Below are 25992 nucleotides of genomic sequence, written 5' to 3'. Positions count from 1 at the left end.
TTTACTTTCAAATGTCTATTTTATAATAGAACTTATATTATAAAAGAACCTGGTTAACTAAAACAGGGAATTGCCTAGGACAACTAAGGAGTAATTTATAGTTACTGTTGTTTTGTCTAATTAAAGAGACTAGCAAATCTTCTGTATATAATCATTACAACATGGAAATATCCTTTTGATAGCTGAGTTACTGCTCTAACCAAACCATCCACTGTACATTTTAAATTGGAACCGGGGCAGGAAAAAGATTCATGCACAAAGCACTGTTGCTAAATGTATTATCAGTGTCACCAATGAGAGTATTTACAGTCAATTCTATATTATTGTGAAATTCCCATTTCCATTCAGAACTTGAGCTGGTGAGAAGAAAACCAAAAGATAATCTAGTGTTGACTTTGAACATCCCCATTGGTTAATGTACAGACATTGAATGAAGGCTCCTGTCCTTAATGGTTTACACTGAAAGAGACACAGGGAGGCAGATTTTAGTGTAGATGGCATGGAACTGACCCAAGGCACAAAACTAAAGAGACAGAATTCAAAAAAAGTTAGGAGGAGAGAACATTTATAGTGCAATTATTACTTTACTTGTTCCAGAAATGAAGCAATTTGAGGTGGAATCTTCTCCCGGGAATGCATGGTGTTTGGGAATTTCATTAGATGGCCTAGGAATTAGAGATGGTCGGAATGTAATTCACAAATGAATGGCATGTCATGTTAGAGTGCTTTTACAAAAATCAATGGCAGATCGTTTTCACACCCATGTAGATACAGACAGTGGTGAAAATATTATGCTTGATTAAGTACCCTTGAGTTCACAGCTCTAAAATAATGTAGCAATAAAAGACGGAGATTGTTAGCCCCTTATCTAGATAGAGAAGATTCTTTGCTAACAAAAAAATCTAGATAGATAAAAGCAACAAGGTCTCTGGTGACATCCTCAACTTCCTTTTGTGCAATTTCTCCCCACTAGCCCAAGATCTGTCTCAATCCTCAGCAAAGAACATTTCCCGTTAATTTGACATAAATAACTGTCCCCTCTTATCCTTGTTTAGAGTGAGACAATGTTTTGGTGCTTGAAGGCCTTATTTGGGCAGGTGGGAATTACAGTGGGTGGGCTGATGATAGAAAGTGAGGCTGCAGTCATGTGGGCAAAGATTAGCGGTTCTGCTCTTTTCTGGTATTTGGGAGAGATTTTCTTGTTTTTAGCTTTCTTGTTATTTTAACTTAAAAGTACACATTCTTCTCACTTCATCATGGTGGGAAACTGAAATTCAGCTGTGCAATTGTATATGCTACTGGAGGCTGCAAAAACACAGGAGGCATTGGGGGCCAAATACAATTAATGTAAGTTATTGAATCCAGAAATAACTCATCGACAACTTTTCCAGTCATAAGAAAGTTACCTAGAACTACTGTTCTAGTCTTGATTCATTCACAAAATTCCCATTGATAGCAATAGCACTTAGACTTATACTGCTTTATAGTGCTTTACAGCCCTCTCTAAACGATTTACAGAGTCAGCATATTGGCCCCAACAATCTGGGTCCTCCTTTTACCGACCTTGGAAGGATGGAAGGCTGAGTCAACCTTGAGCCTGGTGAGATTTGAACTGCCAAATTGCAGGCAGCTGACAGTCAGTAGAAGTAGCCTGCAGTACTACACACTAACCACTGTGCCACCATGGCTGATAACAGAAAAAATGAACCTTTTTCTTGCAGTGGCGGGTTCCGGATCCCGTTCGAACCGGTATTGTTGAAACAGGACGGGCACCACCCACATGGATGTATGCAGCGCACACGCACATGTGCGCGGTGCGTGCATGCATAATACCGGCCTGCGATGGCTCCGCAAGCCTCCATGACGCTCCAGCTGCTTGGCAGAGCTTCTCACAGGCGCCGTACAAGCCATGCACATGTGCAGAAGTGCCAAAGGCTTAAAGGACAGGTAAGGAGCTTGGGTGGACGGGTGGGCCCTCCGGAGCACCGTACTGTAATGAGCAGGCTCCAGTACGCCCGTACCAGGGTGTACCGCCTGCAACCTACCACTGTTCTCTTGGCACATCCTGACCCTTTGGCAAAGTCTAGGTAGATTTCCCAGGATCACACTTAGTTATCCATCACTGAGATCAGGAATTCACCTGAGATCAAGTGCTCCCACCTCCCTTGATGAAAACAATACATTTACACATTTAAATTCAGTAATATTAAATAATTCATACTGTGCAACACAGAATTACTGTTCAAGAAGTCTATCTCCTCTTCTTTGTCATTCAGCCTGTGGTCTATTTTATTATAATTGGACCAGATTACCTTGCAGATGTTTCATTCCTTTATTGTCTTGTACATAAGAATGATTCATGACACCATCAAATGTGATGACAATGGAAGACATGCTGCCAACAATTCATGTTCTGTACCTAGCCTTGTATTGCTACTTTATTGTTTATAGTCTACACCACTGAAACCTCACCCTCTTGGATCTACACTATAAATGTTTCATTTCTTTGAATTTCTCACCCATGCTATCTATAACATTTTAGGGCAAGCTAACCCTGAGATCAATTGAAGAAATTTCCAGTTAGCACAAATAAATTATCCACCCAGCTGCTGGACCTCATGCCAGAATAATAATTTCCATTAATGAGAGAAGAGAAAGAAGTGGCTAGCGATGCATTCCAGAGACTAGGAAGGGTGGGGCGAAGTAAGGAGAGCAACAAAGATCTCTTAAAACAAGGTAAGGTGACAAGTTAAAGAAATGTGGTCAGGTTTGACTTAAAATTATTGCATAGAATTTGGAAATGCAATGTCAAGACTTGTACAGGAGACCTAGTTCTGGGTAATGAATAAAGAAGGATTGGAAAGCAAAGAGAAAGAAGTCTAATATCATTGCCTTGTTTCTGTCTTGAACCCCTCTTAACAAATAGCTAGCACGTTTTCTACTGAACTGCAGCTGGATCAGTCAGTAAATTTCATGATAAGTAATGGCTCGGATTCGGACAGATCTGGACTCCAATTGCACGGTACCAGCCAAGGTACCGGGGGAAGGTCTTGAGCGAATTTTATGGAGCGAGTTTCAACTTGTCGTCCCAGGGGAAGTGGACAAGGCCATGGGAGCGGTGAATGCCTCCATCTGTATACTGGACCCGTGTCCCTCCTGGTTGGTCTCGACCAGCAGGGAAGTGACACGTGGCTGGATCCAGAAGATAGTTAACACCTCTCTCCGGGAGGGGTCCTTCCTGCACCTCCTAAAGGATGCGGTGGTGAGACCCCTCCTGAAGAAACCTTCTCTGGATCCAGCCATTTTGAGTAACTATCGTCCAGTCTCCAACCTCCCCTTTGTTGGGAAGGTTGTTGAGAAAGTGGTGGCCTTTCAACTCCAACGGTCCTTGGATGAAACCGATTATCTGGATTCCTTTCAGTCCGGTTTCAGGCCTGGCTACAGCATGGAAACTGCTTTGGTTGCGCTGATCGATGATCTCTGGTGAGCCAGGGATAGGGGTCACTCCTCTATCCTTGTGCTTCTTGACCTCTCAGCGGCCTTCGATACCATCGACCATGGTATCCTTCTGCGACGGTTGCGGGAGGTGGGAGTGGGAGGCACCGTCCTTCAGTGGTTCTCCTCCTACCTCTCGGACAGGTCGCAGTCGGTGTTGGTCGGAGGGCAGAGATTGACCCCTAGGCCCCTCAATTATGGGGTGCCGCTTGGTTCGGTCCTGTCCCCCCTCCTATTTAACATCTACATGAAGCCGCTGGGTGAGATCATACGCCGGCACGGGATTAAATATCATCAATATGCGGACGATACACAATTGTATCTGTCCGCCCCATGCCAACTCAGTGAAGCAGTAGAAGTGATGTGCCAGTGCCTGGAGACTGTCAGGGTCTGGATGGGAATGAACAAGCTTGCGCTCAATCCTGACAAGACCGAGTGGCTATTGATGCTCCCTCCCAAAGATGGTCCAGCTATTCCATCTCTCAGCCTGGGGGGTGAAATTATATGCCCCTCAGAGAGGGTTCGCAATTTGGGAGTCCTCCTGGATCTACAGCTGACTCTAGAACACCATCTGTTGGCTGTGACCAGGGGGGCCTTTGCCCAGGTTCGCCTGGTGCACCAATTGCGACCCTATCTGGACCAGGAGGCCCTTCGGATAGTCACTCACGCCCTCGTCACCTCAAGACTGGACTATTGTAATGCGTTCTACATGGTGCTGCTCTTGAAGAGTGTTCGAAGATTTCAGCTTGTCCAGAATGCAGCCGCGCGAGCAATTATGGGTGCACCTCGGTTTGTTTGTTTGTTTGTTTGTTTGTTTCATTTGTATGCTGCCCTTTTCCCCGAAGGGGACTCAGGGCGGCTCACAACTCAAACAAGGGAAGGGGAATACAAACAATTTGACAATAACACAAAGCAATACATAATTTAAAAATGCAACAATCATACCATTCGAGATAGGGGCAACGATTCTTTAGCCCCAGTACACCCACATTACACCTATCCTCCGCAAGCTGCACTGGCTGCCCATTGGTCTCCAGACACGTTTCAAGGTGCTAGTCATTACTTTTAAAGCCCTACATGGTATCGGACCTGGTTACTTGAGAAACCGCCTCCTGCCAGTCACCTCCCAAAGACCTATTAGATCCCACAGACTAGGCCTCCTCCGAATTCCATCTGCCGGCCAATGTCGGCTGGCGACTCCCCGCGGGAGGGTCTTCTCTGTGGCTGCTCCGGCCCTCTGGAACAATCTCCCCATTGAGATCCGGACCCTTACCACCCTTCTGGCCTTCCGCAAAGCAACTAAGACCTGGCTGTTCCAGCAGGCCTGGGGCTGTTGAACTATCCAGCCCCCTTCGAGGTTATGACTGTTGTTGTATTTTAAATTTCTGTTTTCTATTTTTATTTTTGTACCCCCTCCTCTTCTGATTGTTAGCCGCCCTGAGTCTTCCGGGAATAGGGCGGCATACAAGTCAAATAAAACCTAAACTTAAACCTAAAACTTAATGGCTGTCATGACAATATTTTCAATATGCTATTTAAAAATGTACTTGATCTTCAGAAACTTTTAAAATTATTAACTCTGCTTGAAATGTGCTAATAAGACAATAGGAATTGCTTCAACTTCAGCAAGCTTCAATGGCTGAATTGCAACTAAACTTAAATGCTCTGCCCTAGGTACATTGACTTGGAAGTAAACCATTCATTGCAGTAGGATGCATGCAGAGTCACCTGGATTAGACACTTGGTGTAAGAGCCTTCCTTGTAACCTACTTTATAATTATGGCCTAGGTTTGTCAAGGAAGCAGGACAAAAGTGGCCAGTGGTGCTTTATCTGATCAGCTTGCTTTATTGGAAATCATTTGCAAAGTGAGATACTGTATATGATGTTGCATAAGGAGGACAACTAAGAAATCCTAACTTGGCACTAATACTCTATGGATGCTTCCTTGTGAAATGATATTGCACTGAAGAGCAGCAAGAACCAATTCCTCAAAATGGCTATTCCGTGGCCAGTGCTTTCCCACTGAATATGCTTCCTTCTGATTCAGTGTAAACAAAAGAATGCACAGAACTACTAATAAATACCAATAAATACAGGAAATCCTCAACTTACAATCACCAACTAAGTACAAAATTTCTGTTGCTAAATGAAACAATTGTTAAGTTTCCACATTTTATGATTTTTTTAGCCTCAGTTATTAAGTGAGTCATTGCAGGTGTTAAGTTAGTAACCCAGTTGTTAAGTGAATCTGGCTTCCCCGTTGACGCTGCTTATCAGAAGGTCACAAAAGAGAATCACAGGACCCTAAGGCACATAATTGTATCATAATTATGAGTCAGTTGCCAAGCATCTGATTTTTGATCATGTGACCATGGGGATGCTGCAATGGTCATAACTGTGAAAAATGTTCATAAGTCACTTTTTGTCAGTGCTGTTGTAACTTTGAATGGTCACAAAATGAACCATTGTAAATTGAGGACAACCCATATGGGGATTGTTGCCTAGTCTAATCTAGCTAAGGATAGAGAAATACATTGAAACAGGATCATATGAGAAAGACACCAAGTAGGATCAATGTAGGGTCATAAAAGAGACAGACTACAAGGAACCATCCAGTCATAATCCAAAGTAGGCAAGAACATATGGAGAAAACTACCTGCATAGGATCTGGATTGTCACACTATTGCTTCAAAGACAATCAACGCCAATTTAAGCTTCTTGGGTTAGGAAGTAATTACAGAAACTCCCACGTAGGTGCGGCCTTCATTTTGGAGCACCATTTGGGCTTACTCCAATAAATAATTCATTATTTAATAAATAACAATTTGTACTATTTCGTAAGGGTGGTTCCAACATAGCTAGGCATAGCATGCATTTCCTATAACTCTTTGCAATCTCAAGCCTCTCAACTCTAGGAAGTCCCAGGACATATTCTTCCTAATGGCAATGAAATCAACAAGCAAGTAACACAATAAATTATACCTACAGTTTCCACATGAGTGTGATTTTAAAAAATGAAGTCGTCACTTTTTAGGTTGAGCACAATTCCTGCCGATTTACACGGACATGAAAAGTTTTCTTGCCATGATGTTGAAATGGTTAGCCATTGCCCCCCTTTTTTAAAAAAAATCCTCTTCTTTTCATTTGGAAAAGAGAAGTGCATCAAAGTCTTTCTATAAGACATTTACACAAATGGACCCCAATAATGAAAATAATCTTTGTTCTGTACAGAAATAATGCAGTTTCAAATCAGCAGAATTTTAATATAATCTGACACCATTATTCAAAGGGCCAAAGATTAGTAAGGATACTTAATCATATCAGGAGACAAATTACATATGACAGACAGTAATAATCTATATGGATTTTCATATATGATACAAGATGCACTGTAAGAGTGTATATTTCTTTGCTGCTGTCTGTTGTACATCAAAAGCACTAGGATTTCCTGAAAGCACATGCATTGAGTTTCTTTGTTGGGTTTCACAGAAAGGAATGTTTGCGTTTATACATTTATTTGTAGGTAGAGAAATGAAATCTGTTAACATCAATAAAGACTTGGACAAAGGAAATATCAAAATGATAATAGAAAACTAAATGAAAAATTGTGCCACCAGAACCTCCCAATGCAAACAGAATAAGGGGAAAAACAAACAGACCAGGGAAGGGATAAAACTGCAGAAACATAGAGCAGAAGTATATCTTCTGCTAGTTGAATACCTTCAACTAGAAATCCAACTGGCTTTAATCTAATGACATTATACATGTTTTTATGGATCAGACAAATACCAACAACATGGGAACTCCAGCAAGGAAGCTTAAGTCTGTTAGTTTAAGAAGCGTCGCTCATAATATAGCAATGAGAAGTTAAATAACAATTGAATTCTGCTTCTAGGCAGCAAAAGCATCTGCTGTGGGATCATGATGGGTAGCAGAAAGAGATTCAGAGATGACCTTCAGATAATGACCTTGGAAGGAAGCCAGCTTCATTGTAAGATGGGGTGGAAAACATTTTGGTGGCAAGGAAACATTAGGAATATTTGGGAAGCTGGGAGCTGCAAGTGGGTAAGGACTGCATCATACTTATGGATGGTTTGGCTGATATCATCATCATTGTCATTATCATCATCATCATCATCATCATCACCTATGATATATCCATTTAATGGCTGAAGTTTCCTCTGTGGCCTAACTGGTGGGAAACTGTATTATCAGGAGTTCAGCTGTCATGATCAGAAGGTGGCTTTGAGGACTGCAGAAAGGGAAGCACCATCTGCTCTGAAAGAGTGCTAAAAGGTGACAGGCCATCTCATGGTCCGGCTTCCTGCGTTCTCTAATGCAAGTGGTCTGCTTGATGTGGGAAAGTCATGTCCTCTGCTTGATGTTATTTGCTTCCAGAGAAAACAGAAGAAGGAGTCGTTTGTCTAGAAAGGAAGGAGGGAGAAGTTCCACCTCCCGAGTGCAGTTGGGCAGAAATAGGATCCTTCCTTAAAAAAAAAAAAGCAGGAACTATTTGCTCTAATTTCTGTCTTCTAAAGCTGCAGGAAGTGGTATTGCTCTTGCAGCTTGCCCTCTGCGCATAATAGTGTTTCAGGGCTGGCATCAGGAGTATGGCATTTGCCAAGACCCTGCCAAATCCCGCACCTTTGCCACAGTTTCATGCTGCAACTGCTGGTATGTCTGTTCTTGAATACACAAGCATAGCAAGACTGTGCAGATGAAACAGCAGCCATCAGAGGGAGAAGGGATGCAGGGGAGGGTGAAGGAGATCCAAATGGAGGATTGAAATTAGAGCTAGGCCCCTCAAATTCTGTTCTTGCAAATACAATATTTTCAATGAGTCAGTATTTGTCCAATAGTCCTGTGAAAGAATAAATAGACTAGCAACCCACTTGGATGAAAATATTTGGCTTTTAAGATTAATTAGTTCCATTGTTTTCAGGTATTCATTGTTCATATTCACAAAACAATATGAAGCCTGTAGAGAGAGAAGCTCCCACTTCTTTGCTAGCCTTACTTCAAGTGCTGGCTCAGACTGAAAACTGTGCATCCTGGGCTGTACTATACTTGTCCTCTGCATAATTGAAGCTATGACCTGCTACATTCTAAGTTCAGCAAAAATATGTTGGGTTAGACTATTTTGGGAATCCAGGTAGTGTCCTAGCACATCATGTTAACCAACCTGTTACGCTAAGTTATGATGTATTTCTTTGGGTCTAAGTATGTTGGTAAATACAGGATCTGTGTTTGTTCATTTACATGTAGAGTCTGAACACAGATATCATGTAGCCTAATTGGCTGTCTGGCAAATTTATTCTGCACTGACTGCTATTATTACTTGCTATAATTCAAAGATCAAAACATGGTCCATGTCCATCCTTTTTCTGTATAAAAAAGTCCAGGATCCCAATTCAGCAGAATGCACAGGTGGGCTCTCAAGAATTTATCATATATTGATAGGTAAAATACAACCAGTTCAATAGCTCCTTACTCCCCCACTACCTAGAAGACCATTAGCCAGAGTTAGTGCACCACTGGATGAAACTATAGAGTAGTATAATTAGTTTTGGCCATTTAATTTTTAGAATTTCTGGCCTGGGAAAATACACTTGATACGACTTCTTCCTTTTAATAACACATGTTGTTTAAGAAGAGTACCTCAAATCATTATTAGAATGGTATAAATTAACAGTGGATAACTTTGAATGCCTGGAAGAAAAGCAACACAAGCATTTAATATGGATTGAAATCAGTGGTGAAATTCATTTTTTTTTTACTACCGGTTCTGTGGGCATGTCTTGGTGGGCATAGCAGAGGATGGATACTGCAAAATCCCCATTCCCTCCCCACTCCTGGGAGAAGGCTATTGCAAAATGTCCATTCCCACCTCACTCTGGGGCCAGCTAGAGGTGGTATTTGCCAGTTCTCTGAACTACTCAAAATTTCCACTACCCGTTCTCCAGAACATGTCAGAACCTGCTATATTTCACCCCTGATTGAAATCTCAAATACTTTTTATCAGTTTGAGGACCAGGATACTGAATTATAATTGGTTTCCTAAAGGCTGAGTGCCAAGGAATTGAGGCCCTTGAACTATGGTGCTGAAGAAGACTCCTGCAGGTCCCTTGGACTGCAAGACGATCAAACCGGTCAGTCCTAGAGGAGATCAACCCTGACTGCTCTTTAGAAGGCCAGATCCTGAAGATGAAACTTAAACACTTTGGCCACCTAATGAGAAGGAAGGAGTCATTGGAGCCTAATGCTGGGAAAGATTGAGGGTAAAAGAAGGGGACGACAGAGAATGAGGTGGCTGGATGGAGTCACCGAAGCAGTAGCCGTGAGCTTAAATGGACTCCAGAGGAAGGTAGAAAACATGGAGTCATGATGGCTCGGACATGACTCTGCAACTAACAACAACAAATGTTGATGTATAAGCCAAGAATATCTGTATCAATATTTAGTGTTAGGCATAAAAGAGCCAATTTCATGTAGTGGTTAAGGCATCAAGCTAGAAATTTGGAAAGACCATTAGTAATAGTCCTGCCTTGGACACAAAGCCAACTGAGTGACTTGGAACCAGTCACTCTCTCTCAGGCCTAGGAAAGAGACAATGGTGAACCATTTCCGAAATCTTGCCAAGGAAACTTGAGGGAGATATCCAGCCAGTCTCCAGGAGTGAAGGCAGTGTTGGCACTAAAAATGAAATGAAATAAAGTTCTATAATTCAGCAACCTTTTCAAAATCATTTCCTAATCAAAGTTAGTACTCTCAAAATAGCTGTCATATAAATTACAAGCTTCAACCAGTGCTCATGGATCAGAGGTTAGATTTATAGGAATTAAAATCCTGCCCTTAAACAGTATGTTTATATTAACGAACATGTATTAGTTGTTCCTTTTATCTAATAAGCACGGCTATATTTAGTGAATTAGATTTCATTTTTAAAGAAAGAGCTTGTTCTCCTTTTTGCCCACCAGTAAGATCTATAATTACAATAAAGATGCATTCAGTGCAAAAGTATCTATGCAACATTTAAATAAATGACTTGTGGGTTAATACAAATTTGCAGAAACTGCATGTGAAAAATTTATCTCTCATTAGGCAAAACCATTTTGGATATAAGATTTTATCAATACTGAAGGGCAAAACAGGAAATATAAATCAACACAGAGATGAAAAATTGATTGATGATATTGTCCTAATTCCAAAACATTCTGCATTTGAGAAAGCAATAACTATTTAGTGTTGATTAAAAACGGATATCTTTGCTATCTTTAATATTCAAAGATAGTTTCTGTTAGATATTCACCCTAGGGACAGTGGTTTCCACCTAAGTCCTCTGCTCCGGCGGGAACAGAGGTTGAATCCTATTGGTCGAAAGATCTGACAGCCCCTTTAAAAGGGCTGCTGTCCGACTCAGCCTCGCCGGATGTTTCCCATTTGCAATAAAGAGCTGTTGTTACTGTATCCTGTGTGTGCCTATCCTTTACCCGATCTAACAGTTTCATTAAAGAAATAGGGAGAATTCACTGTCTCAGTTAGGATATATGTAATTTTGTAATGGTTTGAAGTTCATCATGTGTAGTGGTTCATCATTGTTCAAGTGGTGAATTTTGAACATAGTGGGCTTTTTTTTTTTGCATATGTTGCTAAATAACATTCTTGGGGATCCCTCTAGTGGCTAAAGTAGAAAGATAAAAATGTGTGGTTTCACAGAGTACAATCTATTGTTTTACATAAAAAGTAAACAAAATGCTTCACTCATTTATGACATTAGCTTCAGAGAATGTTTACAAAGTTTTATCCTAACAATTTATATATAGTTTTGCTAGTTTGTGCATGAAGTTTAGAATTAATTACTAATCAGAAACATCTGCCTTTCATATTTGTTAATTTTGGTTATTACATGTAAGATTTGTTTGTTTGTTTTGCCTTTATTTGTATGCCGCCCTTTTCCCTGGGGGGACTCAGGGCGGCTCACAATTCAAAAGAGGGTGGGGGAGAAAACAAACAATAGACAATACAGCATGTTAAAAGAAAACACAACAACAATCGCACAATTCGAGTGGGGCTACAATCTTAACCCCAGGCCAGCCGGGACAGCCAGATCTTTAAAGCGGCACGGAAGGACTGGAGGGTGGTGAGGGTCCGAATCTCCACGGGGAGTTCGTTCCAAAGGGACGGAGCAGCCACCGAGAAGGCTCTCCTCCAGGTAGTTGCCAGTTTGCACTGGCTAGAAGATGGAATTCGGAGGAGGCCTAATCGATGCGATCGAATCGGTCTAGTGGAGGTAATTGGCAGTAGGCGGTCTCTCAAGTACCCAGGCCCACTACCATGAAGGGCTTTATAGGTGATAAGTAGCACCTTGAAGCGCACCCGGAGATCAACAGGTAGCCAGTGCAGCTTGCAGAGGATAGGTGTTACGTGGGTGAACCGAGGTGCACCCACAATCGCTCGCGCGGCTGCATTCTGGACTAGCTGGAGTCGCCGAATGCTCTTCAAGGGCAGCCCCATGTAGAGCACATTGCAATATTCCAGCCTAGAGGTCACAAGGGCACGAGTGACTGTTGTGAGAGCCTCCTGGTTCAGGTAGGGACGCAACTGGTGCACAGAAACCATATATATATGCAGAATATGTAGAGAGATGAAATGGTAATTTACAGAGATATTTACTACAGACATAGAAAAACACAGCAAGAAATGAATTATATTGCAACAGTAGCCAACACCCCCCAAACCCCTCCTCCTATAAAGAGGTTATATTTATACCTTTTGCAGTTCCAAGAGGTGTGTAGAATAAAATATCCTACACCAGGGATGCACAACCTTGGCAACTTTAAAACTTGTGGATTTCAACTTTCAGAATTCTCCAGCCAACATGGTTAGAAGTTGAAGTGCACAAATATTAACAGCTGCCAAGGTTGGACATCCCGGCCCTAGAGTGACTCATAAAGGAACTCACCTAGACAATAAGATAGACAGTTATCTAGATTTGATAAATAAATACTAAATATATAAATAAACTCTTTCCCTGGGGAAAAATGGGAAGCTGTAGAAAAAGTTTAATATCTTATATAACAAAAAAAAATATTAGTGACTGAGAAAGTAAGAAGGTTATTGACATTCTTGTCAGGAAAACTGCAGGGACCAGTCCAGGCAGTTGCCAGGAATCAACACTGCCTTGCAAGCACACATACCCAAATGTTTGTAACAGTTTAAAAAGTTCTGTTTTTCATATTTCTAAAAATCTATTTTTCTACAAATCTTTTACCTAAAGACACAAAAGAATTATTTTTTGTAAAATATTCATGTTTATAGGCACAACTAAAAACATAACATGCCAAAATAAACATATCACTGTAGGTATAAAAGGAGTGAACATATATCATATCATAAACAACTATAACGTAATTTTATAAAAAAATATCCTTCTCTATGCTTTTCTTTAAGGCCTAGTCAATATAAGGTAATTCAAGATAAAATAGAGATATTTTGGCTGTATATGATTTCTGAATACAGTTTGACGCTGGTTATGATTAAATTAATCCCTTCTGCATACACAAAAAATGTATATACATATTTAGGCAGAACTTTCCCTGCAAAAAAAAAAGGCAGTTTGGCAACAAGTGTGATATTTCCATTACAAAGGATATAGGATTGTTGGCAACGAAGGATGTCATGTCTCATGTTGTTTTTATGTCCATAATGGCAAATTTGGTGTGTATCTGTTCCTTTCATTCATTTTCCCAAATCTAGGAAGGAACACTTTTGCTCAATAACATAATGCAAAGAAGAGGTGAAAATAATAGTTTAGCCCAAATGATAGAAGCGTCAAGAAGTTTTTATGGAGGTGGAAGCAATCATCCTATTGATGTCGTGCGGGTAGTCCTTGTTTAGCAGCTGACTTGTTTAGTGACTATCCACAATGGTAATGAAAAAATATCTTTGCAAACACTCCTCGCATTCCTCATCTTCACAGATCTATAAATCAAAGGAAAGCTAAAGTGAGATCATAAGAATGGTCGTGACTTCACTTAGCCACCACTTTGCTCAATGACCACGTTGCTGGTTCCAACTGTGGTTACTAAATGAGGATTACCAATATTCCATATATCCATATGATTGCAGAGAATGGCTTCCATGGTGATTCCAGATTGGTTCAGAAACAGTGACAATGGAAAGGAAAAATAAGCAAAGCAGGTACAGTAGAAAGCTATATTTTCTGCATCCTCTCCTGTGGACCACTGTATTAGCAGCAGGGTAGGCAACGTTTCTATTTCAGAAAGAATAAAGAAAGGAGCTAAATCAGGGGAGAGGCATGTATGTATAGGTGTGATCCCGACCCGCACCAGCCTGGGAGACCCATATCTGGGCCCTTAAATCTCATATACCTCTGCACTGGAGTTTCAGCTATCTGGCTATTTGGGAAACAACTCTCAAATTCCATAACCTGTTCTTTTGATCTCCTGCTGCTTCTTAGAAAATCAGTCTCCTTAATCCAGTGATGGCAAACCTATGGCACATGTGACACAGGTGGCACGCGGAGCCATACCTGCTGGCACACAAGCCGTCAGCTCCAATGAGAAGGAACATGCCAGTCAGCTGATTTTTGGCCTTCCAGAGGGCATGGGAACGCTGTTTTGGCCCTCTCCAGGCATCAGGAAAGCCTCCGGAGCCAAAGGAGGGCAAAACACGGCGCCAATGGGCCTACTGGAAATTCAGAAAAGATCCATTTCTGGCTTCTAGAAGGCCTCGGGGGGGGGGGGGAGGAGAGGCCATTTTCACCCTCCCCAGGCTCCGGAGGCTCTCCTGGAGTCTGGGGAGGGAGGAAATAGCCTCCCCCAACCTTCCAGAGGAAATACTAAGCTCAGCTTGGAGGCGAACAATGCGGCGCATGATGGGAGGGGGGGTTGTGCGCACATGCACATGTGGGGCATGCTATGCATTATGGGTGCCAGCACACACGTGTGCTATCACATGCGTGTGCTCACATTTTTGGCACCCAACAACAAAAAGGTTAGCCATCACTGCCTTAGTACATTTCACCATGAATAAAATATCTTTGACCTTTTGTCGCATTTAAAATTACAATTCAGAAGCAACTTTTGGAGGATTTTGAGCATTGACCTCAAAGCTTCGAGGGTTGCCCATGGCTGTAAGAACTCAAGTTACTGCTCTTCAAAGCACTAACAATTCAACTGCTTTTGATAATGGCAGTGAAACAGCTACTGATAGTTGTTTGCCCCATAAGTGCTTTTGGTTACCAGAAAGAAAGATTTGCCTATTTTTTGCATGTTCATTCATTTGTTCTCTGTGAAACCAGTTATTTGATTATATTCCTTTACCATAGGGACAAGGGGCTGGCTATTTCTATCACCATCCCTGCTGCAAGATCCAGAAGCAAAGCAAATTTGAGTGAAGCAAGAACAGCCTCCTTCATAAGAGAAAAAGGAGAAAACAATCATGGTTTAATTATCCTGTGCAACTGCAGCATTGCAAATCATGGCTACTGAAAAAGAGGGTCATCAGGTAAGACAATTAAATATTTTTTTCTGTCTTCAAGTTAGTATTGACTCCAGGCAAGTGCCTATTCACATTCCTGCAATTTTCTTAGTAAGGTTTTACAGAAGTGCTTTGCCTTTGCTTCCTTCCTAGGGCTGAGAGGAAGTGACCGACTTAAGATCATCCCGCTGACTCTGTTTCTAAGGCAGGACTAGAACCCGTGGTCTCCTGGCTTCTAGCTTGATACTTTAACCACTACTGGCTCTCTAGTTTAAATATACAGAATTTAATTTGATTTTTTTTTTAGCAATAGCCTTTTGGGGAAGGGGCAAGGACTGACTAAAGCAGCATTGTGGGTCACAACAAAAGTTGCATTTTTTTCTATATGCATCACAACATTTCATGCACAGCCTGAAGGCACATAACATATAGCGAGGCCATGACTCTGCTTTCATCATTACAATAAAAGTAACAAAACCTCGCAGATGTATATAGATTCTTATTCTTATATTTAAGAAACATGATGAACATCTCATCATGTTAACAATTTTAATGAATTTACCAACCTAAGCTTCATAGTTATCCCTTTTACAACTATTCATAACATCTCTATTTCTATTCTAGCTATGTGTTTGCGAAGAGCCTAAAATGAGTTGATCGCATATAATCAATCAATCAATCAATCACTAAATTGTTGCATTTTGCTACACAAATGTAGCAATATTTAATGCTATTGTGCAGTCACAATTAATAAAAGATACTAGACATGGAATACAGTCAAACTTTTGTGATAGCGCTTTAAGTGTGGAATTATGTAATGAAAGCAGCAGTGTCACAGGCATTACTCTATAAATGATACATGACCTGTACTTCAGTATTATCTGTGATGGTGAGGGACTAATTTTATTTATTTGTTTGTTGTTTATTAAATTTTTATACCTAATTCTTATCCAATGGCATTATATAATAATGCTGAAGTCTCAGTGGATACCTGACCAATCTCTAAAAACAGTGACCTGGACTAGTAAATATGGCCAGTTACTTAATGTCCATTCATGTTTTGTCTCCAAATGCTTTTCTGAAATAAATTTGTTAATTTCTGATTTGGGTCCTCCCCAATTGCTTTGGATACTTAGTGGATACATCTGGATTTCAACATACCACCTCTTATGGTTCTGCTGTACTTTGAATTGAATTCAAAACAAAGATCCTTTGCTTTACCTGGGACAGCTGACATCCTGAGATAATACCTTTAATACCAGGTCTTTGGAAAGGACTCAATAGCTGGATAAAAATGTCAAATCCAGTCTGACTATCAGGCTGATGTTTTATGGACATCAGTCAACTAAAGTTTACTACAACAGTCAACTATCTTAAAATTAGTGAACATTTATAGCAGTGGCAGCTACTAAATCTATTCAGCACATTTCTGTAAGCATTTCTATCTTGTTTTTGTAGCAGGCTTTGAGATTGCAATTTCCAAACCTGCTATTGTGAATCACCTGTATGACAAGTTTATCTGAAAAAATAGGTACATGCTAACTAAAAATAGTAGCCTCTCAGATGTAGACATCAGACTTAGAAAAACCACCCATTCTGATTAAAAAAATTATGTAGGACAAGGGATAAAATGGCAGCATGTGTATAGTCATATTAACTAAATCCATTGGCTTAGAATGTTATGAGAATACAGCCACATTCTCTCAGTTTGTTCCTCTTTGGATATTTTCTAGTATCAAGGAAAAAATTTAAAAACACAGGTTTAGACCAATGGTGCTGAAACAAATCTATCATGAGAAATACTACATAATTAACAGGGGTTTTTTTGTTGCTTGTTTGGTAACCACTATCCAGAATCCTTAATGGGTTTACATTGTAATTTTGATGAAGCTGTAATGTTCAAATGTCATGCAACATTCAGAGTAATGCATTTACACCAGATAGATAAGATATTAATGTTTTAATAAGCTACATTAAAAACCGAAGTTGGAACAGTGACTGGAAAATGAAGTAAGATATATGGGTAGTGAGGTATGAGATATAATTTAAACTAAGGCCTTCAGATTGTTTGAGATGCTTCAAGAAAGTCAAATTTAAGTTTCCAGTTTTCAATATTAAGTTAATATAATGTGATTAAATACAAGACATAACAACAAGCATTATAACAAGCAATTTCTATTTAAAATCTCTTGTTTTTTATTCTCCTATTTGTCATTCTTAATAAATGAACTTTTACACAATTTAAATAATTGTTTGAAAGAACATTTGTAGTTGGGTTATTTTAAAAAGTGGTTCATAGTGGTTTATATTGTCCTGGATAGTTAAAGTTCATTTAATAGAAAATAATGCAAATGAATAGAAAGCAAACACAAATAACCTCAATAAATATGGGGCAATGTAATTGCGCCATGGAATTAAATGCAATAACCTACTAACTGTTGTAAACTAGTCTAACAAGCTGGCATCAACTGGAAAACAGAACAACTTACACAGCCTACATGTGAGAACATGACTCAACCTAAGCAGACCCAACCATGACCTCAATCAGTCTTCATGTGATTTGCTCATTATAATTTTGAAATAGGCCATTTGGCAGTACCAATCAGGTAAATAGTAAATAAAAATGTTAATAAAGCCAATTATTTTCATTTAATTTCCAGCTGGCGTTCAGGAGAGACCTAACTTTTCTTCCTGCTTTAAGCGATTCTACTACTTTAACCTATCTCAAAGCTTCCTTGTTTTATTTAGTTCCTTTAAATTTATTCTATGTTCTTTATGGTCTTTAAGGCTTCCATTTTGAATGGACTAGCTTTTGAAAATCAGTACCAAAAGTTCATATGGGCTGAAACCAGCTAGGTCTCTTTATTAGAGTAACAGAGAAGTATTACAGAATTACTCTTTCAAATTGTTCTGGGCACAGGATATAAAACTAATTTCTAATTGGAAAAATATGGGATTTTAAATTTAGCCAACCTTGTTTTTTCAATGTTTTTTCAAACTTTCTAACAAATATCCAAGATAGGTGAAAAATGAAATCAGCCTTAAATGTTGCCCTTTTCAGAACTCTCAGCCTGAACAATCCCATGTTTTGTTAGTTGTCCATGAAGGAATTAATTTGGCCCAAATTGTTTGATTGCAGCTTGCAGAATGGGAGGTCAATGACAGTTAGCTCCTAAACCCTAAATGAAACAAGAATCCCTCTGGCATTCCAGTACAGGTACCAAGCCTGAACCCCATTCTCCCATCACATTTCAAAAGCTCCATGTGAAGAGCAGCTATTTTCCAAACTAATGTTTACTACATTCCCTTGCCCTTTTTTGGAAAGTCTATACTCTGGATCTTGAGAGAAGACTATTCATTCTCACTTAAAATTCTGCAAGCAGTCAGTGGGCCATCATTTGGCTGGGCTCTCTCGGTGGTGATGGACAAGCAGAATATTTTCTGATGCTCTTGAAGAATTGAGGAGAGCAAGCACCAAGACCAGCCAAGCCCTCACAGATAGCCTTAGCTATCTATTTCACTAGGGAAAAATGTGGGCATGATTCTCTTTTAAAAATATTTTATGTTTGCTTACCTAGGTGTGGAGTAAAAATATCCCAATGCAAATACTGTAAACCCACTTGGCCTCGTCGTTTCTAAGAGCAGCAACTCAATGCTTTATACAAAAGGTTGCTATTTGACTATTGTTGCTTTAGCACAACAATGTGCCTTAGATCCTGAACTCTACCGCACAAAAGAAGTATATGGAAGTGTGGATCACCTGATTAAATGTCAAAAGAGTGAGGAAACTGAAAATAGAGAGGATGTAGAAGTTGGACAATTACAGAATACAGAACTAGAGACATTTATATAATCGGTGAAAATTAATGTCTGTGGCCTTATGCAAACATGCCTGGTTTGGAGATTTTAACATTATCTTTCCCTCTTTTTTCCTCTCAAGAACTAGTGTTTTTTTTCTATTATACTTCCCTTCAGATTTCACTTGCATATATTTTTCCTTCTCAGACCTGTTTATTCCAGTTTTTCAGTTATCAGCCGCAGCCTCTGAATTTTTAAATTCTTCCACATTTGGTCTTATTCAAGTTCCTTCCCTCACCTTCTTCCTTGTTCTTCTCAGCAGCATCCCATTTTTCTCTTATTGGATCTTGGCCCAGCCTTTCCTTTTTGATGATTTAACATTTGCTTTATATACACAGGGGTTGTATGTTTGTGAGCGCCCCCAATGCTGCGGCATTCCTTTCCTCTGTAATTCAGTTACTGAAGAGTTTGTGAAAATACCTTAGAAAAGCTCATCACAGATTGTCACCCAGGGAAACGATGGTGGGAGTCACATTTTTTTTACTGTTGGTTCTGTGGATGTGGCTTGATGGGTTTGGCGTGGCTTGGTGGGCATCGCAGGGGAAGGATACTGTAAAATCTCCATTCCCTCCCCACTCCAGGGAAAGGTTACTGCAAATTCCCTTTTTCTCCTGATCAGCTGGGACTTGACAGACAGAGAATAGATGGGAGCGGGGCTAGTCAGAGGTGGTATTTACCGGTTCTCCGAACCACTCAAAATTTCCACTACCGGTTCTCCAGAACTGGTCAGAACCTGCTGAATACCACCGCTGCAGAGAACATGTCCATCAAGTCAGATTCAGTTCAAGGGAAACTCAACTTTAGATTGAGAGCCTTACTGCTAACAAGCACAAAGCTGAATGTTTCCTGGAAGAACTGCTTTGTCATTGTGGATCCAGGGAGATATTGTGGTTTGCAGAACTCTTTATAGTCTTGGCTGATTTCACAACAATGACTGCTTCTAAATAGCATTGCAAAAAAAAAAGTGTTATACTACAGGTGTTTCTTGACTTATGACCACAGTGGGCCCCAAATTTCTGTGGACAAGCAAGACAGTTGTTAACAGAGTTTTGCCCAATTTTACAAACTTTCTTGGCATAGTCGTTAAGTGAATTGGTGCAGTTGTTAAGGTAGTAACACAGCTGTTAAGTGAATCTGGCTTCCCCATTGATTTTGCTTGTAGAAGGTTTCAAAAGGTGATCCCATCATCCTGCAAAGGTCATAAAGGTGAACCAGTTGCCAAGCACCCAAATTTTGATCACGTGACCTGGTAATCATAAGTGTGAAAAATGTTCCTAAGTCACCTTTTCAATGTTGTTGTAACTTTGAATGGTCATTAAATGAATGGCTGTAACCCAAGGACTACCTGTTCTTATACATTTGCCTCTCAACCCAGTTCAGTAGGCTAATTTTTAGTTTTAAAACCAATAAGAACCTGGGACCCAAATATGTGAAAGAACGCCTTTCCTTATAATATTTTAACTGTGCATGTGAGTTCTGCAAGGAAGGCTCTTTTTAAAGCACACACTGACTTTTTTGAATAAAAAACAACAACAGCCCATGCTATAAGGCCAAACTAATGAATAATAACGATAGCATGTATTTTCCCTAGAGGTCATTAACTTCCATAAAAATACTTTCACTTGGGATGTTGGAAAAATGGATGTGAGAACCAGGAAGAGGGAGATAACTACAATGACATTGGAGTGCTATAGAGAAATATTTCATAAGCAAGTCTGAAGAGGAAGTATATATACAAATGAAATACTCTTTTGCATAAAGAAGAAACACTGCGCACATTGAGATAACAAACCTTGTTCCGCTGCTTCGTTTTTAAAATGGGGGGAAATTGTTGAAATCTGAGTCCTTTTATAGTCCGCTTACAGTAAAAGCTGATTATCTATACTGTAGAAAAAGATATATTTTAGATTTATATTATATAGATATATTGACATTGCACTAACTGAAGTTCATTGCCACAGCTTGATTGATTGGCATGATCAGAGGGACACCATTAATATCTTTCCCAGGCTAAGGGCCCCATCCAGGAGAATGTAGAAAACACCGCAAATTACGTTTGATTGATTGATTTTTGTGGCATGTAGGGTGACTGAAGTTTTAGATGTTTTTATTCAATTGTATATAGCCTTTTATTCTTCTCTATCTATATGCCAACCTAGCAGTTTGAAAGCATGTAAAAATGCAAGTAGAAAAATAGGGACCACCTTTGGTAGGAAGGTCACAGTGTTCCGTGCGCCTTTGGCGTTTATTCATACCGGCCACATAACTACGGAGATGTTTTTGAACAGCGCAGGCTCTTCGGCTTTGTAATGGAGATGCGCACCCCCCTAGTGTCAGGAATGAGTAGCATATATGTGCGAAGGGAACCTTTACCTCCCAAAAATGTAATTACGGAAAAGAGCTCAGAATTTTGTTCGCCATCAGAAAGATAAGTCTCTGAAAGCAGAAAAGAACCACATTTGTTGTGATAAGAGAAACCAACAGTAACAATAGCAAAAAAGCTCAGGTTCAAAAGTGAGATGGGTCTGCAGAGGAAACAAATCTTGGGGGGAGGGGGGAATCCTAAAACTTCCCTATGAGCTCAGAGAGTTGCTGATTGTTAGAAGTCCTATCAGCCAACTTCATCTATCTCTTGCAGGAGGTTTTCAGCCATAGGTTTCCCAGCTCCCTGCTTGAAGTTTCCAACAGTTCACTGCCCATTTGACTCAGTGATGCCCCCATAGGTGGTTGGCGAGTCAAAATGGCCCAGATAGTGATGCAACCTTGCTAGATTTGGCTGTGGAAACTCAGACTTAAAATTCCTCAGGAAGATGTATCCTTCTATGAGTTTCTAATTCTGTGAATCTCTAACTTTCTGCACACTTGACTTGGTTACCAGTTTGCTTCTTTAACAGCCCATCCATAACAAGATTCCACATATCCAATGAAAATGAAAGCTCTTTGGACATATTGTTTCTTAAAGTAGTCACCTCTGATAACTTAGGAAAGATTAACTATATTAAAGTTTGAATTCTGCACATATTCAGGCAATCATTAATTCTACTCACCCACCCTCATCAAAGGTTGCTCATCTGAAGTTCTTCCGATTGTGAGAATAAGAAAGAGCCCACAGTAATTTCCAGCAACCTGGCACCCCAAAAAAAGCTTTTCAAGTCTTATCTGCAACTGAAATACAATACTTTCCTAGGAACTAAAATTCATAGACTTAGGCAGCAGACATTTTTGAAAATATTTGAAAGCTTTACAGTTTTCAAGTACACTTTATGAGGCATGATAGTTAGAAGTTAGTGAAACAAGGTGGAAGGATAGAGAAAAAATGTGGCCATCCTGTCCCCAGCTACATTTTTAGATAACAAGGAGAACTTCCAGATATTCAAATTGTATAGGCACCTACGTAGCCATCCATCAATATACTACCAGTCTTGCTGCATTCTACTTTAAAGAGAGTTGATATTTTCCCCACTTATTGCGAAGATGTAGTAGAAGGGCATTCAAAGCCATGGGAACACAGCAGTGGTGGGTTTCAAAATTTTTTAGAACCTCTTCTGTAGGTGTGGCCTGCTTTGTGGGAGTGGCTTGCAGGCCATGTGACTGGGTGGGAGTGGCTTGCCAACCAAGTGATGGGTGGGAGTGGCTTGCTGGCCATGTGACTAGGTGGGTGTGGCCAACTTGTAAAATGTGGTGAAACTCATTTAACAACGTTCTTGCTTAGCAACCAAAATGTTAGCTCAGAAACTCTGGCATTTGAAGCACTCAAGTCTTAAAGCTGTCAAGTTACAAGACCCTCGCACCCCTAAACCTTTAGAAAAAAAACTCTGGGTTGTTCAAACTTGACAGCTTTAAGACTTGTGGACTTCAACTCCCAGAGTTCCTCCTCTCGCTCTTCATCTTGATGATGTGGGGATGGGCGGGGGAGGGGGGAGCTGGAACCGGTTCTAAACGGCACTGTAGATTTGTGGAACCTCTTAGGTTAGAACTGGCAGGAACCCACCCCTGGAACACAGCAATCACTTTCTTTAACTTCTTCTATATTAAAACTGTTAAGAACAACAACATTCCCTTATCTTGTTAACTGAGGCAGAATAGGATTTAGTAATCAAGGCAGTACAATTTACTTTGCCATCATTTTCTTGCTGACTCAAGGAAAGGGGAAATAAATATAAATGCAGCTACCAGGAAAAACATTTTTTAAAAATAAGTTAAATAGAAAGTAATTTACTTTCCATTTATCAACATTATCAGCACCTGATCAGGTGCTGTTCAATGCTGCCACCTATTATCTGTTCTTGAATACTGCAGTACACAAATGAAAAGTGGAAACAGCAATGTTAATATTGAGATTGCTCCTGTGAGCTACATCTTCTCACAAAGCTATGGTTGTTTTTTTTTAGTAGAAAAAACATAAGTTCTATATTGTGAACTGTACCATACATATAATTTATAGGGCTAAAGTCTTTGCTTCGGATACATCAATCAACATAGATTCAGGTTCAGAGGGGAGCGGTTTTTCCTTTCTCTTAAGTCAACATGCTAACATTAACATTGCTTAGTAAATGTTAACATATTGACTTAGTGGAAAATCTTGCTTCACTTTTTTGGCCCTGATTTTGCTTGTATCTTAAGTGTTCATTTGTGATTTGCTTTATTTTGAATCATATGATTATCACCAAAGGCTCGTCAGAGCATGGGTTAAATATAGGCAAGGATTATGGCAAGCTCTCAACAGCTATCGGTTTAGGAGAAAAGCAACACAAGGACAAAAACAACAAAAAGCTCCTTCAAAGGCCAACTTATAAACCTGCCTGCCAAGAATGCTAGTGTCACTTTACTTACATCTTTCAGAAATGTTTAACTAGTTATTTGGCCATCTCTGTATTTGTGTAGTCTCTAGTTCCCTACATCAGAAACACTGTTGATTTATTTCTCCCTAGAGAGGAAAAACGTTTATGCAATCTACAAAAATAAAAATAAGGAACCACCGGTATGTTTTTAAATAAAGCTTGTGATTGAAATCCACCATCATTTGGTGCCATCTGTCATTTGTGCAGAACGCCATGTTATTCCTATTTTACCTTTAATTAAAATTCAGTACAATACCTTACCCTACCCAAACATGTTAGAATATAACTACCTCTGGCTTGAAATGCAGTTCCACCCTTTCTACTTTTCAGAGCAATAAAAAAGTCCAGGGTGCTTACTCATTTGGAAGGCAATCATTGGAATCTTAAGGTGTTTAGTTTATTGGACACATAAATAATTCAAAGGTATAATTTAAAAGCTCTCCAGAAGACAGTGAAATCCATTGCCTCAGGGTTGAAATTTCAGAGTCTCAATAGATGGCCACACTATTTATATGTGTTTATATAATAAATCCTCATCATAAGAATTAGTCATCTTCTTTGGCTTCTTCTAGCCTTCTTGGTTAATTTATCTGCAATTTACTTAAAACAACGATGTGGCTGGGAGTCGTCCTCATAATTTTGGCTTCCTTTTCGTTCTTCTGTTCAGATCTTCAGTTTTTTTCAAAATAACATTGTAATTCTTAACCATTTTATAAGCATATGTTGCCCAAATAAAGAGGTGTTATACCGTGTACGGGCTCTGGGAAGTCGGGGGGGGGGGGGAAGGGAGGTGGGGTCATAGGGGGGAGGGGGGAAATATAGTATGTGCTAGATTTTAAAGTAACATGATTGCACTTATATACTGTTGCCTTTTTAATTCTAGTGTAAAAATAAGAAGCTGAATATATTGATAGATAGTAGAAATACACCGAAGGGAGGAGCAGAGGGAAAAAAGAAAGAGGGGCAGAGAGAGTGGGAGAGAGGATCGGAAGGCGGGTGAGATGGAAGGGAGGGAGTGTATTGGGAGAAAGGAGTGATAGAGGGGGAGGGGAAGTAGGAGAGGGGAATGTTGGAGGGGAGAAAGGAAAGTTGGAGGGGGGTGAAAGAAAGGGTGTATGGAGGGTTGAAGTGGTATATTGGGTTTGTATTTTGGGGTGTATTTTTGACAAGGATGGCTGTGTTTATTGCTCAATGTTATATGGCCCCGGTTATGCACAGTATATATGTGACTGTATGAAATGAAAATGAAAATGAAAATAAAACATATTTGAAATGATTTTTAAAAAAATACAAATAAAGAGGTGTTGGGTAGTGGGAGATGAAGAGAGGAAAGCCTGAGAGTTAAATCAGACATTAGGTTGACGCTTATGGAGCAACATTCATGCATATAGATTAAGTCAGCTGAACATTTGTTACTGACATTGGGTTTTTTTTAAAAAAGCAGCCAGATTCCTCCTTCTCAAGAGCATGGATCCAAACAGTCTTTGATAAGACAGAGCCATGAAATCAATGGGACTTAAAAGAAGATACAACAGTGTTAAAAGTGCTTTCCATTGATTTCAGGGCATTTATATTACCATAGGTTTAGTATGACTGAGCCAGGATCCAATTTATTAATGTATTTGGGTTCTCATGAACAGGATGGGAGTTAGAATTCAATGTTTTAATTGTCATAGACCTAAATTAGTAAGCCAATGATCTTCCAGAAGTTACAGAGCCATCAATCATTGAATGCCATTGTGAATATTGGAGATATAGTTCAGTGATTTTTGAAGTGCCACGCTTGATGTACATCCCAAAGGTGCTTTTTTTCACGCGGGAACTGGACTTTCTTTTTGTTTCTCATCCATGAGAAGCAAAACATCTTCAAAGAAAAACCAGAAAGTCCAGTTGCCTCTTGATAAAGCACCTTTGGGACAACTACAACCTGAATGACTAAGAATCTCCATAAACACTTAAAGTACATGATTATGTATGTATGTATTCCTGCATGCATGCAGCCATGTATGTATGTATGTATGTATGTATACATGCATGCATGCATGCATGCATGCATGCAGTGACTTGCAGTCAGGGGAGGCAGGGCCTCACCACTGTCATCCTGAAAAGAAAAAAAATGTAAAAGGAAAAGGGCTGAGGTAGTTGCTGCCAGAGTCACAGTGGATGACTCTGCTTAGTGCTTAACTGTTTAAAAAAGCCTCTAAAAAGTGCCCTCTACAGGAGGAGGCGGGAGAACCACGTGCCTCATTTAGTCTATCTTTATGATCACTCGAGCAGAGTTAAGCAAGGCTTAAA

General features: G+C 39.9%; 1 protein-coding gene and 1 long non-coding RNA gene across 2 annotated transcripts in view; one reads left to right on the top strand and one right to left on the bottom strand.

Annotated features, from left to right (window-relative positions):
• Positions 1–25992, bottom strand: part of LOC148049575 (uncharacterized) — a 97245-nt gene that overhangs the window by 30224 nt on the left and 41029 nt on the right. The gene's annotated exons all lie outside the window — the stretch shown is intronic.
• The window catches only part of TRPM5 (transient receptor potential cation channel subfamily M member 5), a 57381-nt gene continuing 46309 nt past the window's right edge, over positions 14921–25992 (top strand). Inside the window, exon 1 of the mRNA XM_014058124.2 lies at positions 14921–15025. Within this exon, the coding sequence (XP_013913599.2) occupies positions 14999–15025 (27 nt within the window). The 5' untranslated portion in view covers positions 14921–14998. The remainder of the gene's footprint in view (positions 15026–25992) is intronic.

The sequence above is a fragment of the Thamnophis sirtalis genome, unplaced genomic scaffold, assembly GCF_051295495.1.
Source record: "Thamnophis sirtalis isolate CommonGarterSnake01/CBP01778 unplaced genomic scaffold, rThaSir2_p1.2 scaffold_1, whole genome shotgun sequence".
Lineage (NCBI taxonomy): Eukaryota > Metazoa > Chordata > Lepidosauria > Squamata > Natricidae > Thamnophis > Thamnophis sirtalis.
This window is presented reverse-complemented; position numbering and strand designations above follow the sequence as displayed.